Genomic DNA, 13,102 nt, shown 5'->3' with positions numbered 1-13,102 from the left:
TTGTGCTGTGGTACATGAACCTGAAAGTGTCGTTTAATGATTCTTATGTTGCATGTAGCCCTTGGAATGGAGGCTTATTTCAGGCGAGTCAAGTAATTGGTGATATCAGCTATGACCCGGATCCGAGCAAAAGGCACACAATAATTGGTGCTAAAGCTTTGCGATTAATCTACCGCATATACAGCAATGAGACATTCGACGAGAGTTCCGGCGAAGAAGTAGACGAACGTGCGGACGACTTCGAAAGGCAGGTGGACACAATTGGGCAAAAGAAACACGACGAACTGTCCTCATCTGTGAGAACAACTTTTGGTCTTCAGGAAGAGACCAGCAAAGCAATTCAAAACGATCTCACCATTCTGGCTGCGGGCTACTTTCTCATTATTGCATACGTCTGCATCAGCCTTGGTCAAATGACTCGCCTCAAGCACAAAATATGGCTTTCATTTGCTGGTGTTATAAGTACCGGTCTTGGCATTGTCGTCTCACTTGGTCTGTGTAGTGCATTTGGACTGTTCTATGGACCCGTACATTCAGTGCTTCCGTTTTTACTACTCGGTGCGTCATATCGAATATTATAAAATACGTGTATACGAGCAATGGTATTTATCATACGTGTTTGTGACGTGTGTTAGGTGTTGGAGTGGATGATATGTTTGTGATTTTGTCGTCGTGGGAGAATTTAGACGAGAAGACTCATAAAGAAAAGAGCATCAGTGAACGAATAGGATTGACTCTGAAAGAGGCGGTAAGTTGTGTTGTACAATGTGATGTTGTCATTGGTTGCAGTGTTAGTGTATCTGTATGTGGGCGATTGTAACCAGAAGTACTAGAAGTACTATGTAAACTGTAATCTCTAATTAGAAATTATTTTAATTTATCAGTCCATTGCCATTGTTTGTATTAGGGAGTGTCGGTGACCGTGACGTCTTTAACTGATTTGGTGGCATTCCTAGTTGGAGCATCGACTGTAAGGACATTCCATTGGTTGTGTCTTAATTGTACTATGTATACCTGGATTTGTGTAGGTTTTGCCTGCATTGCAGTCATTCTGTGTGTTTGCTGGCATCGGAATTCTGTTTGATTTGATATTTCAAGTCACTGTCTTTACAGCATTTTTGGCGATTGATGGAAGCAGGTACGTGTAGTAGTATGGACATATATGTTGTTGTTATTGCTTCACGTTGTGACTTTGCCTTGTACTGTACTGTTGAGTCTAGTAGATTGATGATTTGATGCTTGTGTGTGTGTGTGTGTGTGTGTGTGTGTGTGTGTGTGTGTGTGTGTGTGTGTGTGTGTGTGTGTGTGTGTGTGTGTGTGTGTGTGTGCATGCGTGCATGTGTGTGTGCGTGTGCATGTGTGTGTGTGTGTGTGTGTGTGTGTGTGTGTGTGTGTGTGTGTGTGTGTGTGTGTGTGTGTGTGTGTGTGTGTGTGTGTGTGTGCGTCTGTGTCTGTGTGTGTGTCTGTGAGTGTCTGTGTGAGCGCATGTTTGTGCCAGTTAATTTTTCAACTGAAACCTGGCATTAGGTTTAGTTTATTTCTACATATTTTTGAGATTGACAGCCATGACCCAGTACACAACAATCAATGTACATGACAACTGCTTGTGTACTTTAATATTCACACACAATTTACTGTAAGAGATTACGAATTACTGTGGGACACAATACCATTGTAAAGCCTCTTTAGCCTCCTACATGATAATCATATCAGCATATCCATGTTATCATGTACCGGTCATCGACATTAATTATGTCACGATCAATAGGAATGTTGCAGCAAATTAGGAATTCAATACATTATAAATTGCAAAGTCATGTATGATCATTCTGTGCAGTTATTGATGTTGATGATATATCTATTACAGAGTTGATGCCAGACGTGATGCGTGCCTTTGTTTCAAGCTGTCTGATGATTACCAGGAGTCGAAATGTTGTTGGACGTGGTGGCCATTCCAATCTGGTTGGTTTAAGCGATTTGTTGCCGATGTATATGCTCCGACTCTCATGAAAACGCCAGTCAAGGTTGACGTTTTCATCTGTTTGTGTCTCTGTTGTCGTTGCAAAGCAATGTTTGTTTATAGATTGTGGTAATTGTAGTTGCCATGGTGGTGTTTGGTGTTGGTACTTATGGTGTGACAAAGTTGGACCGACACTTTGATTTCAAGTGGTTCCTTCCATCGGGATCGTACGTTCTTGACTATTTTGCTGACGAGGACTTGGTAATGTGAGACAATGGGCCACTCATTGCTAGTGGCAAGTATTGGGATAATAATGATAATTAGTGCTTGTGTCTAGTATTTTACTTCAATTGGAAGAAGAACTGCTGTATATACAGGTGAGTTGGTGTGTTGACACATATGTAAGGCATAGATCATATAGAAATGTAAGGGAGTGCTGCATGTCTTGCTTGCCTGCTTGCACACGTGTGTTTGTGTGTGTGTGTGTGTGTGTGTGTGTGTGTGTGTGTGTGTGTGTGTGTGTCTGTCTGTCTGTCTGTCTGTCTGTCTGTCTGTCTGTCTGTCTGTCTGTCTGTCTGTCTGTCTGTCTGTCTGTCTGTCTGTCTGGTTGTCTGTCTATCTGACTTTCTCTGTCTATCTGTCTGTCTTTCTTCGTCTGTTTGTCTGTCAAAGATGCAATGCCAAAGTTATCCTTAGAAAACTTTCACATTGTTACCTAATCATGGTGATTTAGATAGATTATTTGATTTTGACATTCAAAGTCAAGTCCATTAGTTAATGACTTTGTTGTTTGCAAGGACTGATTTGTATTTAAAAAATCCTAGCTTATGTACAAGTAGAATCTGGATGAGAATAAATTGTGTGTCTGTCTGTCTGTCTGTCTGTCAATGGTAGTATAATTTCAAACATCGAAACTATTACAGGCTAGAGGAGCTAGTACAGCCACGTCTAAAGTAAAATATTTGAAAGTTTTGTTCTCTGCATAAACTACACTTGAAAAAACATATATGATATATGGACCGTATTGGTCCACGTTTCTTCTCTATTATCACAGATAACACTTCTTATTTGCCACTTCTCAGCACCCCCTCTACCTTGCGGTAGATAACTTTCGCATTGCATTTTTGCAACTGAACTGAAATGCGTTGTCTCCACTGCAGCAAAAACTCCGCCCTGTTCAGTCTTCCCAAGTCGTCTGTAGATCTGAGGGACAATTGTTGTAGATAACATTCTGATTCCTTGCCCCATCTTCCAAAATGCTCCAGGACTAAAGGGACAATGGTGAACGATTCTCCCCCAGGAAGGAGTTGTTTGTAATATTTGGTCAGCTTCTTCTCTTCTCTCTTTAGTGCTGCAGCTCCATCTGTGTGTGCTGCACTGCTGACGATTTCAGAGCTCTATGGGTGCGCCAGTGAGATGTCCAGGTCCACATTAGACCCAGAGCCACAGTCAAAAACAGAGATATCCGGGCGGTCATTTGAGTTTGAGTACCTGTTTCTAGGTTCCCGTCGGTGGTGTATATGGAGATCTCTCAAACAATCTGCCCACACTGCAGCTATGGACTCGTGGGACCAGACAGGCCCACCACCCCATTTACATGTCAAGAAATGATAGCCAGATCCATCAAGGGAGACACCGCAATCACATCTTTGGATATATCCTTTGAAGGGCATAGACAATCCCAACCTCATGCAGGCCGCCAAGCGAAAATCGCGGGATTCTAGTGCGAGCTTCTGCGAAGTTGGTATCGTATTTATCCATGCCCCTGCCCCTTTGCCTTGCAAAGACCGAAGTCTTGCTGCCTCTCTATCGCATGAGCTTATCATAATCATGTCAGTGATGGCAGTGCTGGCTAAATCCTGTGTCAGTTTTCTTTGTAGTTTACTTTTATTCCGTAGCATATCTTCCAGTTGTTTGTCAGAAGGCACTGCCTCACGAAGAGCTTGAGCTATAGAACCTCTCTGGGGATCACCGTGGTCACCGTGGACAACATTATCAAGAATTTGATTCAGACTTGAAAAATAGTTTGGCAACTCTTTGATGCTGTGGGCCCACGATGAGACAAACGCACATTGAGAGAGCGATACTAGTGGTGTCATGCCAAATCCACCTACTCTGATTGGCAGGGAAGCCTGAGCCCAAGGTTTATCTCCAATATTTTCGTAGCCCATCAAAGAGTGAATGTCTTCCTGGTTAGTGAGTCGTGGATTCTGGCCGCTGGAAGTAATAATGCAGGCGACACTGTTCGAGCAAGATGGTTGAGTCGAGGTACATGGCAATATCGCAGCAACAACATCGCACTCTGAACATCCCCTAGATCTACTAGCTTATCACATAGCTGGCTGCCTGATTTAGCAGTGTCATCACAAGAAGCAAAAATGAAATCATCCCTGCCTATTGGGGTCCCAAGAATCACTGTGCCATCAGATGTGACTGGGATAGACGAGGCTGTGTTACTTGACAGGCATGGTGAGTCTAAACCAGAATAGATCTTGCATTTATGATTGGCAATTGAAAGGCCAATGGCTTCAAATGCAGGTCGTAGATCATCTAAAGCAGATAGGACATCTTGGGGCAAACCAACCATGAAGACATCATCAAGGTAAGCCAAAACTCTGATAGAGGGGTTTGAATTCTGCAGATCACTCAAGATTGGATGTATTGCTGTCGAGAAAAGTGCGGGGCCCAGGGGATCACCCTGATGAATCCCTTCCTCGGACTGGATGATGACTGGAGAACCCCCTTGCTGAAAAAGTAGAGAACTAGGTTTAGAATACATTTGAGAGACATGATGTAAAATGTCAGGGTGTCTTGAGGACACTTGCTCTAGCAGATGCTGTCTGTGTACAGAGTTGAAGGCATTCTTGACATCTGTCTTCACAAAGATCCTATCACAGTCTTCCTCCAAAAGCAGTTGTACATGGTGCACAAGCATCTCTAAACCCCCGTCAGTAGCCACACCATGCTGTAGGGGATGGAAAAAGTTGGCAAAATCACTTCTTTTCTGCATGCACATTGCTTTGGCAGTGAGACGCCGCAGGGTTTCGCCTATTGCAATTGGCCTTACATCCCCATTAGGTTTTGGTAAAGCGATGAGACGTGATGATGACAAAAGAGATGTCACTGGATCAGGTAAGTTTCCCTGAGCGATACAAGAGCAAGCAAAATAAAGGCAATCAGCTAGCTCTTCATTCTCAAGTAGGACACGGAAATGTTCGTACCGCCAACCTGACGGCCCTGTACCTGATCCGTTTGGAGAACTTTGAATTGCTTTGAAGAGTTGACTCCTACTCAAAGATATCTGGTCACTGGTACATTTTCTCTGAGAAATCTCTTTCTTGCTCTTAGGGTGTTTATCAGAAAGCTTCTTGACTGTTTGAGATGTTGGAGGAGCCAGGCCTGAGCTCATGAGAACTCTAGATGCTCGAGAAAGCTCTCCACACCTTATTAGCCTCAAAGCTGCTTTTCGTGTCTCTAATCGATTGTCTACGGTTGTCTTAGATGGCTGAGACTCATTAAACTTAGCCAAACTGCCCCATTCAAAATTTAGGAACTGATGGTAAAGAGACTTCACTTGTTTCGAACTAGCTCTTCCACCTCTAGAGAGGGGAGACAGCAGCATTCTTGGAAGCAAAAAGAACAGTTTCCAAGGTGACTCATCCAAAGGATTGTCTCTTATTTGGCGCATAACATATAGGCAGCATTCCTGAAACAAGGCTTTTGAACCTGATTTGATAGTATTGATTGTTCGTGGCGGCGATGCCCGAAGAATTGTTTCCACGGAAAGGTCCCGTATAAACTGCCACGCCTGTGAAGGCACAGTGCATGGTACGTGTACACTTGGAGGAACCTGAGATGAGACGATGGGACAGTGACTTCTTGCATTCACGACAGCGGGCGCCACAACCGAATTGCTTTCGGCACCTTCGGAGGCTTCCGCACCTGGGGGGCGGGGGTGGGGATTCGAATCTCCCGACGGCCGTTGTGAAGACTTTGAGGTTAGAGAAGACCTTGCTGATTTCCTACACTGGTTAGAATGTTGATTCAGCTTTAGAAACCACTGCCGACAGTCTTGACAGCGATGTAGGTTCAGACGAGAGACAAACTCTGCGGGGACGTCATCTGAGTCATGAGTTTGACGAACATGACAGAGAAGACGCTGCGGTTTTCCAGACACATGACACGACGGAAACGGACAGTTTTCTTTGTCATCAGCCATATTGTAATGGCAAATAGCTTGTAGGTACACTCAAACTAGCGAGAAACAAAACAACTCTGTCTGTCTGTCTGTCTGTCTGTCTGTCTGTCGATCTGTTTGTCTGTGTGCTGTTGACTGTTGGACACTAATTGTATTAAATAATTAATTGATTACTCATCTGTATTGATTAATGTGTTGGCTGTTTGTACAGGCAATGTACACTATTATGCTCAAACCGATCAACTCGATGAATTGGGAAAGAATGTACTGATAAACGAATACATCAATCCTAGTACTGTCGAGTATTGGTACTTTGATTACAAAAAGTGGCTCAATGAGTCTGGTAAGCATATCATTTCAGAGTACTCTGATCAATTATTGTATCAGTTTGTTCTTGCTCTGTAGCTTTGCCTAAACCCAATGACAAGGCTAGTTTTTCAGAAACGCTTCGTTGGTATCTCAACACATCTGATGGACAGAGGCATCAAGCTGACGTGAAGTTTAAGAATGAAGACATCGTGGTGAGTGTATTAGTGTTGCTTGTCACACTCTATGTCGATGTTACATATGTCACCATGTTGTGTGTCCATATGACATACAGTGTGACACCCTACTCATTTGATTATTACCCCACCCTAAGGGTGGTCAGAGTCAAACATCAGGTATGGGATGGGGTCTTTCTAAATAGCTGACATCTAAGTTGTTAATAAACAGCATGTTGCTACCTTTTAGTAGAGCTTCAAGCCACTGCCCCTACCTAAAATATATAAACCTAATCTTACAAGTCCAAAAACATTTTGAGAAAATGATGGGTATGTAGGGATGGGTATGTACTTATGTCATTTATGCCCATCTCCTACATCACATTCACAACTGCTGCAAGCGATATCAGTAAAAAGAGTGTGATGTAGGAGATGGGCATAAATGACATAAGTACATACCTATCCCTACATACCCATCATTTTCTCAAAATGTTTTTGGACTTTGTGTCATATATTTTTGGACCTGTTTTATACATTTTTAGATGGAAATGACAGTTTTAGTAAACGGAGTACTTAGCATTTTGAACATGTGAGAATACTTTCATGTTCAAAACCCCAGGACAGACCACGTGGAGGTGTCACTATCTGTCCCGCCCCCTCCTCCCACCCTAGGCCACGAATTCCTGGCTGTAATTATACGCTGCACATCCCAGTTTAGCTACGGTATTTCTTTTCAAGTGACCTTTAGCCTGGCTGACAAAAGTGAAATGTGAAATGTGAAGAATAAATCTCGTCTTTTACTTGCCGATAGCTGGCTTCTGAGGCGCTTAGTGTCAGAGGCGATAGTCTGTTTTGACTTGTGTAGTTTGAAATGGAAATGACAGTTCTAGTAAACGTGTGCAGCTCGGCCGGGATTTCAATCTCTAGACAACTCCCACGTTACGCTCAGCATACAGGGAAGTACGTAGCAGCTGACGAATGTACGTAATAACACTGATTGCATCTATAAACAGCTCCCATTACCTAGGGTTCCACAAAAGAGATACACGCTTACATGCACAGAGAGTCAGACAGGACGCCGCGCCGTTGAACATAGTCGTACATGTTCAACTATACGCAACTGTAAGCAGCATGTAGCAGCAGGTGGAAGTGGCAGCTAGGCTTCCAAAGGGTAGTCACATGTGCACACGTGACCGGAACAACATGGCGTTGTGGGAAGCAGTACATGGAATTGCATGGCAGCAGTTGACTGATACAAGGTGACTTTGCACATTTCTAGCTGGTGGGTCAGTGCAATTCTTCGGACAAGAGCGAATCGTTTGGTGTGACTCTCGTTGTTGTAGCTGCTTCGAGTGAGGCGCTAGCCTGGCTGACAAAAGTGAAATGTGAAAAGTGAAATGTGAAATGTGAAATGTGAAAGAATAAATTGGGTTTTTTTACTTGCTGATAGCTGGCTTCTGAGGCGCTTAGTGTCAGCGGTGATAGTCTGGCTACCATTAGGAACGTTTGAAGTTGACCGCTACGTGGGTCTGAGATCTCTGTAATGAGTTCTGAGAGATCTGGTTCGGATGCGTTTGGATACTTTTGTATGGGGCGCCATTTTAGATTCTTCACATCCCTACATAGGGAGTGCTACCGCACTCCCTGATATCATATCTGAGTCATCAAGACCTGCAACAAGTGGTTGACAGGCATGTGTTAGTTGAAGAATCTCAGCATTTGTACAGTTGCAAATCTGTAGCAATCAGTCACTGTGGAGAGCACCAATTAGCAGTAATTACAGTTTTGAAAATCTTAGAGTCTTACTTGAGCCTTAGGGTAATAATCAAGTGAGTACTGTATGTCATGCAGCCATAAACACTTTTGCTTTCCATGCCAATCCAAAGACGCTAATGATGAGACTTTTCATGCACAAACAGTAATTTCTCTATGTTTCTGGCACTAATTGGTCGTTTGGTGTAAGACGATTCCCTGCAATGCTAAAAAGTTTTTTGAGGGTACACCAAGTCGGAAGTGTTGCCAGCTTTGTCAATAGTATATTCAAAGTACAGTTAGTCACAAAGCACTTACTTTTGCACCAGGAAGTGGCATAAGCAGGGTTTTTCTAGGCAACTCCCAACTTGCGTACGAGCTGTTTAATTGCGCTCAGAAAGTTTGAGCTGTGATTGGAAAGTAACAGCGGCAGGGATCTTATAGGATGAAATGCAGTATAATTCCTATTAATTAATTGAAGACTAAATAATTATCTCATTTATTCAAAGCAATTATTGAATGACATGCAAGGGTTTCTCCTCAAGTAAGTGCAGCATCAAATAGAAATGGTTTATTTGAAGTATAATAAAATCAGCTTATTAGTCATCTACCTGGTTCAGAAAACGGGCTTGCGTACAGGGAGGCAAAACTTGCATAAAATGTATTGTAGGAAAAACATAAGCTTGTCTTCTTTACCTGAATCATCACATTGGTGGACACGCCTTGTATGTTTACACATTTGCCTAGTTCAACCCTACTGATATGCAAGTAGCTTGCATGTCACACTTGTTGTGAGATCTCATGTTGTGACATATCATTGATTCAATATATCACGGCAACACTATTATTTACTATATATTGTAACAGATTGTTAATGTTAAAATATCAATATTATTTTACAATTATTATCACAATCGAAAAATGTTTGTTTACTTATTGTCTTACTCTGTGTCATGTGTGTGCATGCACTGCAGGCGACTAGGTTGATTGCTAATCATCGCAAACTGGTTGATACTGATGACAAAGTGGATGCTATGGTCAGTCTGCGCGATACTGCTGCATCTGTGGATCTGAGCCCCGAGAAGGCGTTTGCATATGCAGAGACGTATATCAATCGAGAAGCTGATTTGGTGATTCGGCGAGAGCTGTTTAGAAACATTGGTCTTGCGATGATGTGTGTGTTTATCGTCACTCTTCTACTTATTGCAAACATTTGGTCATCTGTACTCGTTCTTGGCTGTGTCGTGCTGACATTGGTGGGTAACAAGCTGCTGAGCATTGCTGCTTGTCGGCTTACTGAGAATGTGCGTGTGTTTGAGGGTGTGTGAGTGTGTGTATGTGTTGTAGGTGGATACTGCTGGTATGATGCATTTCTGGAATCTGACAATAGACGTGGTTACGACTGTGGTTTTGATCTTGGCTATTGGTTTGGCGGTGGATTATTCGGCACATATTGCGCACGCTTTTCTGATACCGAATGCTAAGGATAAAAGCAACGACGGTGAGCAAGACAAATGTGTGCTGGCATGCACTCGCATGCTTCCTTACACACACACACACACACACACACACACACACACACACACACACACACACACACACACACACACACACACACACACACACACACACACACACACACACACACACACCAGACAGGCAGGCAGGTTATTTTATTAGGATACAGCCTCTCGACACACTAGAATACATGATTTTCAATAATTGAAAGAAAGTGCTTCATAAACAAGTTCAACTATTTCAATGTTTGAAGCACTGAATGTATCTATCTCTGCTAACTACATTATCCTCCATTAGTCTGTTTGTTGACAACATAGACACTTTTCTCAAGACAACTTTACTATTGCATTTTGGAGAATCACAGAAGAACGTCGTTGCCAATATGACATAAACTCTGCATCTACTCGTTTTCCTTCAATGAGCCTTGCCTTTCTTCCCAGTTCATGCAGTAAGTTTTCCACTTGTGATCCCCATGTGCCGAAATGCTAAGAAACTAGAGGAACAATTTCAGGGCTAGATCCATCTGGCAAGATCTTCTTTGAATATTTGTAACATTTTTCTGATTCCTATTTTTGCTGCATGTCTGCAGGCCTTTGCAGCTCCATTCACTATGTCTTTCCTCCAAGGGTGCATGAGCCAAAGAAACATCACGTTCATATGGGGCACCAGAATCAATGTCGTAGAATGTAACGTCTTGTCTTCCATCAGTTTGTATGTATCTGTTTCTTGGTTCTGTTTGATGAGGAATACCCAGCTCCGTTAGGCAAACAGACTACTCAGCAACAATAGTATTGTGAGACTAGACAGGACCGCCTACATATTGGCAGGCAGGCAGGCAGACAGACAAACAGACACAGACAGACAGACAGACGGACAGACAGACAGACAGACAGACAGACAGACAGCAAGATAAGGAGACAACATCTGCAAGCAGCTATTTGAGCTGGATGACATTCCAATTGCCAAGCTGTTGCTAAGATTTGTACATACCTTGAATTAATCAAGTAGCGTGTTCACTGCCTCCAGAACTTCTCAAAGCCAGCAGCCGATCTTCACAACTTTAATTGAAGTCAACGTTTACCACTTTGTTGGGATGCAATTCATTGGACGACACTAATGCTCCAAGCAAACTTACCGTTCAAATACGGTGGATTAGGCCTGTCTTGGGTTTAATCAGTTACTCAGTCAGCTCTCCTAGCTTCATGGAACCATTCTTTGAATGAGTTTCCAATTTGCTTTCCAGATATGTAGCCAGCAATAGACACACAGCCTGCTGGTTACATCTGTCAGACCCGTGAATCAGCTTCCACAGTCTTAGTCCTTATCGGGTATGTTGTCCAAGTCAAAAAGGCTCCAACATTATTTTTTCAGCAGAGAGTACTAAAGCTGATGCAACCTGTTTGATTGAGAATGCAGCATTACTACGAGATGGGACCAGACTTCATTCTCTGCAGGGAAAGGGTGCAGGTTCTTGGTTGTCTGCCATTCCAACCTCAGGGAAGCTCACACTCAAATCCTGCGAATTTCGCCTGGCGGCTTACCTGAACCTTGGTCTACCCTTTGCTTTGTGGATAGCATTCAGACATGTGAATGTAGTCGAGCTAATAGTGACTTCAGTGGCTATCATCAGATGATGTACAAGACATGTGGTGGTCCTGTATGGATAGTGTCCCACATGATTCCATTACATCTGTATGGTCCGACTGCTTCAATTATCTAAAGATTCATCATCGACAAGAGCCAAGGGATGGGTATGCTATCACTGACAGTCGCCCAGACAAAGTTGTGTTTGGTATAGGCATTGGCTTTAATTTTGAGTTGGATATAGCGCTTACTCCCCGGAGTTAGGACATTTTCCCAAAATCAGCTACTACGGATGGACCAGCTGCTTCATGAAAACAAGAGCGGAAGATGGCTCATTATGAGAAAGAGAGATATCGTGGTTGTCTGTCTGTGAAACTTATTTCTTTGGTCCTGGAACATTTTGGAAGGTGGAGTAAGAAGGCGGAGTTCTATTTAGATGACCTATCTAAATGATCTCAAGTTGACTTTGGGAGACCAAACAGGGCAGAGTTTGAAGATTACGGGAGGAAAAGATTTGCTATTTAATTGCAAAGATGCACCGCTAGTGTTCTGTTGAGAAAAGTTTTGTCTAGTATGCAGAAAATGACACAAGTGGCTGTTTTGACTCATAGTCATTTAGAAGACAGGGGATCGTATGATTCCTTTAGTTTAGTTTATGATAATTCGTTGTTATAGTTGTTGTTCAAAGGACACAAGTATTTTGCGATCTGCTTTTGTATCATAGTTCGTATTTGAAAAAATATATGATGACAGACAGAGACAGACAGACAGACAGACAGACAGGCACATTGACAGGCAGACAATCAACACACACACACACACACACACACACACACACACACACACACACACACACACACACACACACACACCACTACTACCACACCACCACCACCACCACCACCACCACCACCACCAAGTCTACGATTCCTTTTCATTAATCAACCTTCTCAATGTTTCTAGACCGTGCCATCACGACTCTGCGTACAATTGGCACTGCAGTATGGAACGGAGGTTTCAGCACGTTTCTAGCCTTTGTTCTGTTGGCATCCTCCGATTCATACGTTTTCATGACTTTCTTCAAAGTAAATGAACGAGCAAAACCACCAATAAACAAAATTCCTAATTTTTCTTTCACCAGGTATTTTTCTTGGTTGTCCTATTCGGCTTGTTCCACGGCTTGTGTCTCCTTCCCGTTGTCCTCAGCCTCATTGGTCCATCCCCGTATGCCTCCCAGTCGGCCATAAAGACAACACCGTCTGTCGAACTCAAGGAGAAGAATGCGCCCAACGGATTTCAAAACGATCACACTGCAACAATGGATGACAAACGTCACATCATGGGTCAAGATCGAGAGAACGGATTCACCAATTCGGAAGAGAGATCAGCGAGTCTCGCTGTGGAGAGCGACATCAAAAGTGTAGGAGAGGAGCTGATTGTTTAACGACAGGTCCTGGAAGTTAGAGGGGTTAATATTATAACGGCAAGTATTGTATATGTGTATAGTTGGCTATTAGTTAGATGCATGATAGATGGTGGATATTGATAGGTATGACTGCCACACTGTCGTTGTATGCTTTAATTAATACATGCTTGTTGTCTATTGTG

The 13,102-nt window shown here is 42.9% G+C and overlaps 2 protein-coding genes across 2 annotated transcripts in view; one reads left to right on the top strand and one right to left on the bottom strand.

Annotated features, from left to right (window-relative positions):
- LOC134177258 (patched domain-containing protein 3-like) overlaps nucleotides 1-13,102 on the top strand; it is a 16,733-nt gene extending 3,631 nt beyond the window's left edge. Inside the window, exons 5-17 of the mRNA XM_062644038.1 lie at nucleotides 59-558; nucleotides 636-748; nucleotides 908-970; nucleotides 1,029-1,138; nucleotides 1,868-2,024; nucleotides 2,084-2,221; nucleotides 2,298-2,337; nucleotides 6,370-6,501; nucleotides 6,564-6,679; nucleotides 9,367-9,648; nucleotides 9,740-9,893; nucleotides 12,458-12,579; nucleotides 12,636-13,102. Coding sequence (XP_062500022.1) covers nucleotides 59-558; nucleotides 636-748; nucleotides 908-970; nucleotides 1,029-1,138; nucleotides 1,868-2,024; nucleotides 2,084-2,221; nucleotides 2,298-2,337; nucleotides 6,370-6,501; nucleotides 6,564-6,679; nucleotides 9,367-9,648; nucleotides 9,740-9,893; nucleotides 12,458-12,579; nucleotides 12,636-12,938 — 2,230 coding nt within the window. The 3' untranslated portion in view covers nucleotides 12,939-13,102. The remainder of the gene's footprint in view (nucleotides 1-58; nucleotides 559-635; nucleotides 749-907; nucleotides 971-1,028; nucleotides 1,139-1,867; nucleotides 2,025-2,083; nucleotides 2,222-2,297; nucleotides 2,338-6,369; nucleotides 6,502-6,563; nucleotides 6,680-9,366; nucleotides 9,649-9,739; nucleotides 9,894-12,457; nucleotides 12,580-12,635) is intronic.
- On the bottom strand, nucleotides 2,688-4,110 carry LOC134177260 (uncharacterized). The gene has a single exon (XM_062644041.1). It carries the CDS (start codon nucleotides 4,057-4,059, stop codon nucleotides 3,358-3,360), a length of 702 nt encoding a protein of 233 aa, XP_062500025.1. The 5' UTR covers nucleotides 4,060-4,110; the 3' UTR covers nucleotides 2,688-3,357.

Source organism: Corticium candelabrum, chromosome 3 (assembly GCF_963422355.1).
Source record: "Corticium candelabrum chromosome 3, ooCorCand1.1, whole genome shotgun sequence".
Lineage (NCBI taxonomy): Eukaryota > Metazoa > Porifera > Homoscleromorpha > Homosclerophorida > Plakinidae > Corticium > Corticium candelabrum.
This window is presented reverse-complemented; position numbering and strand designations above follow the sequence as displayed.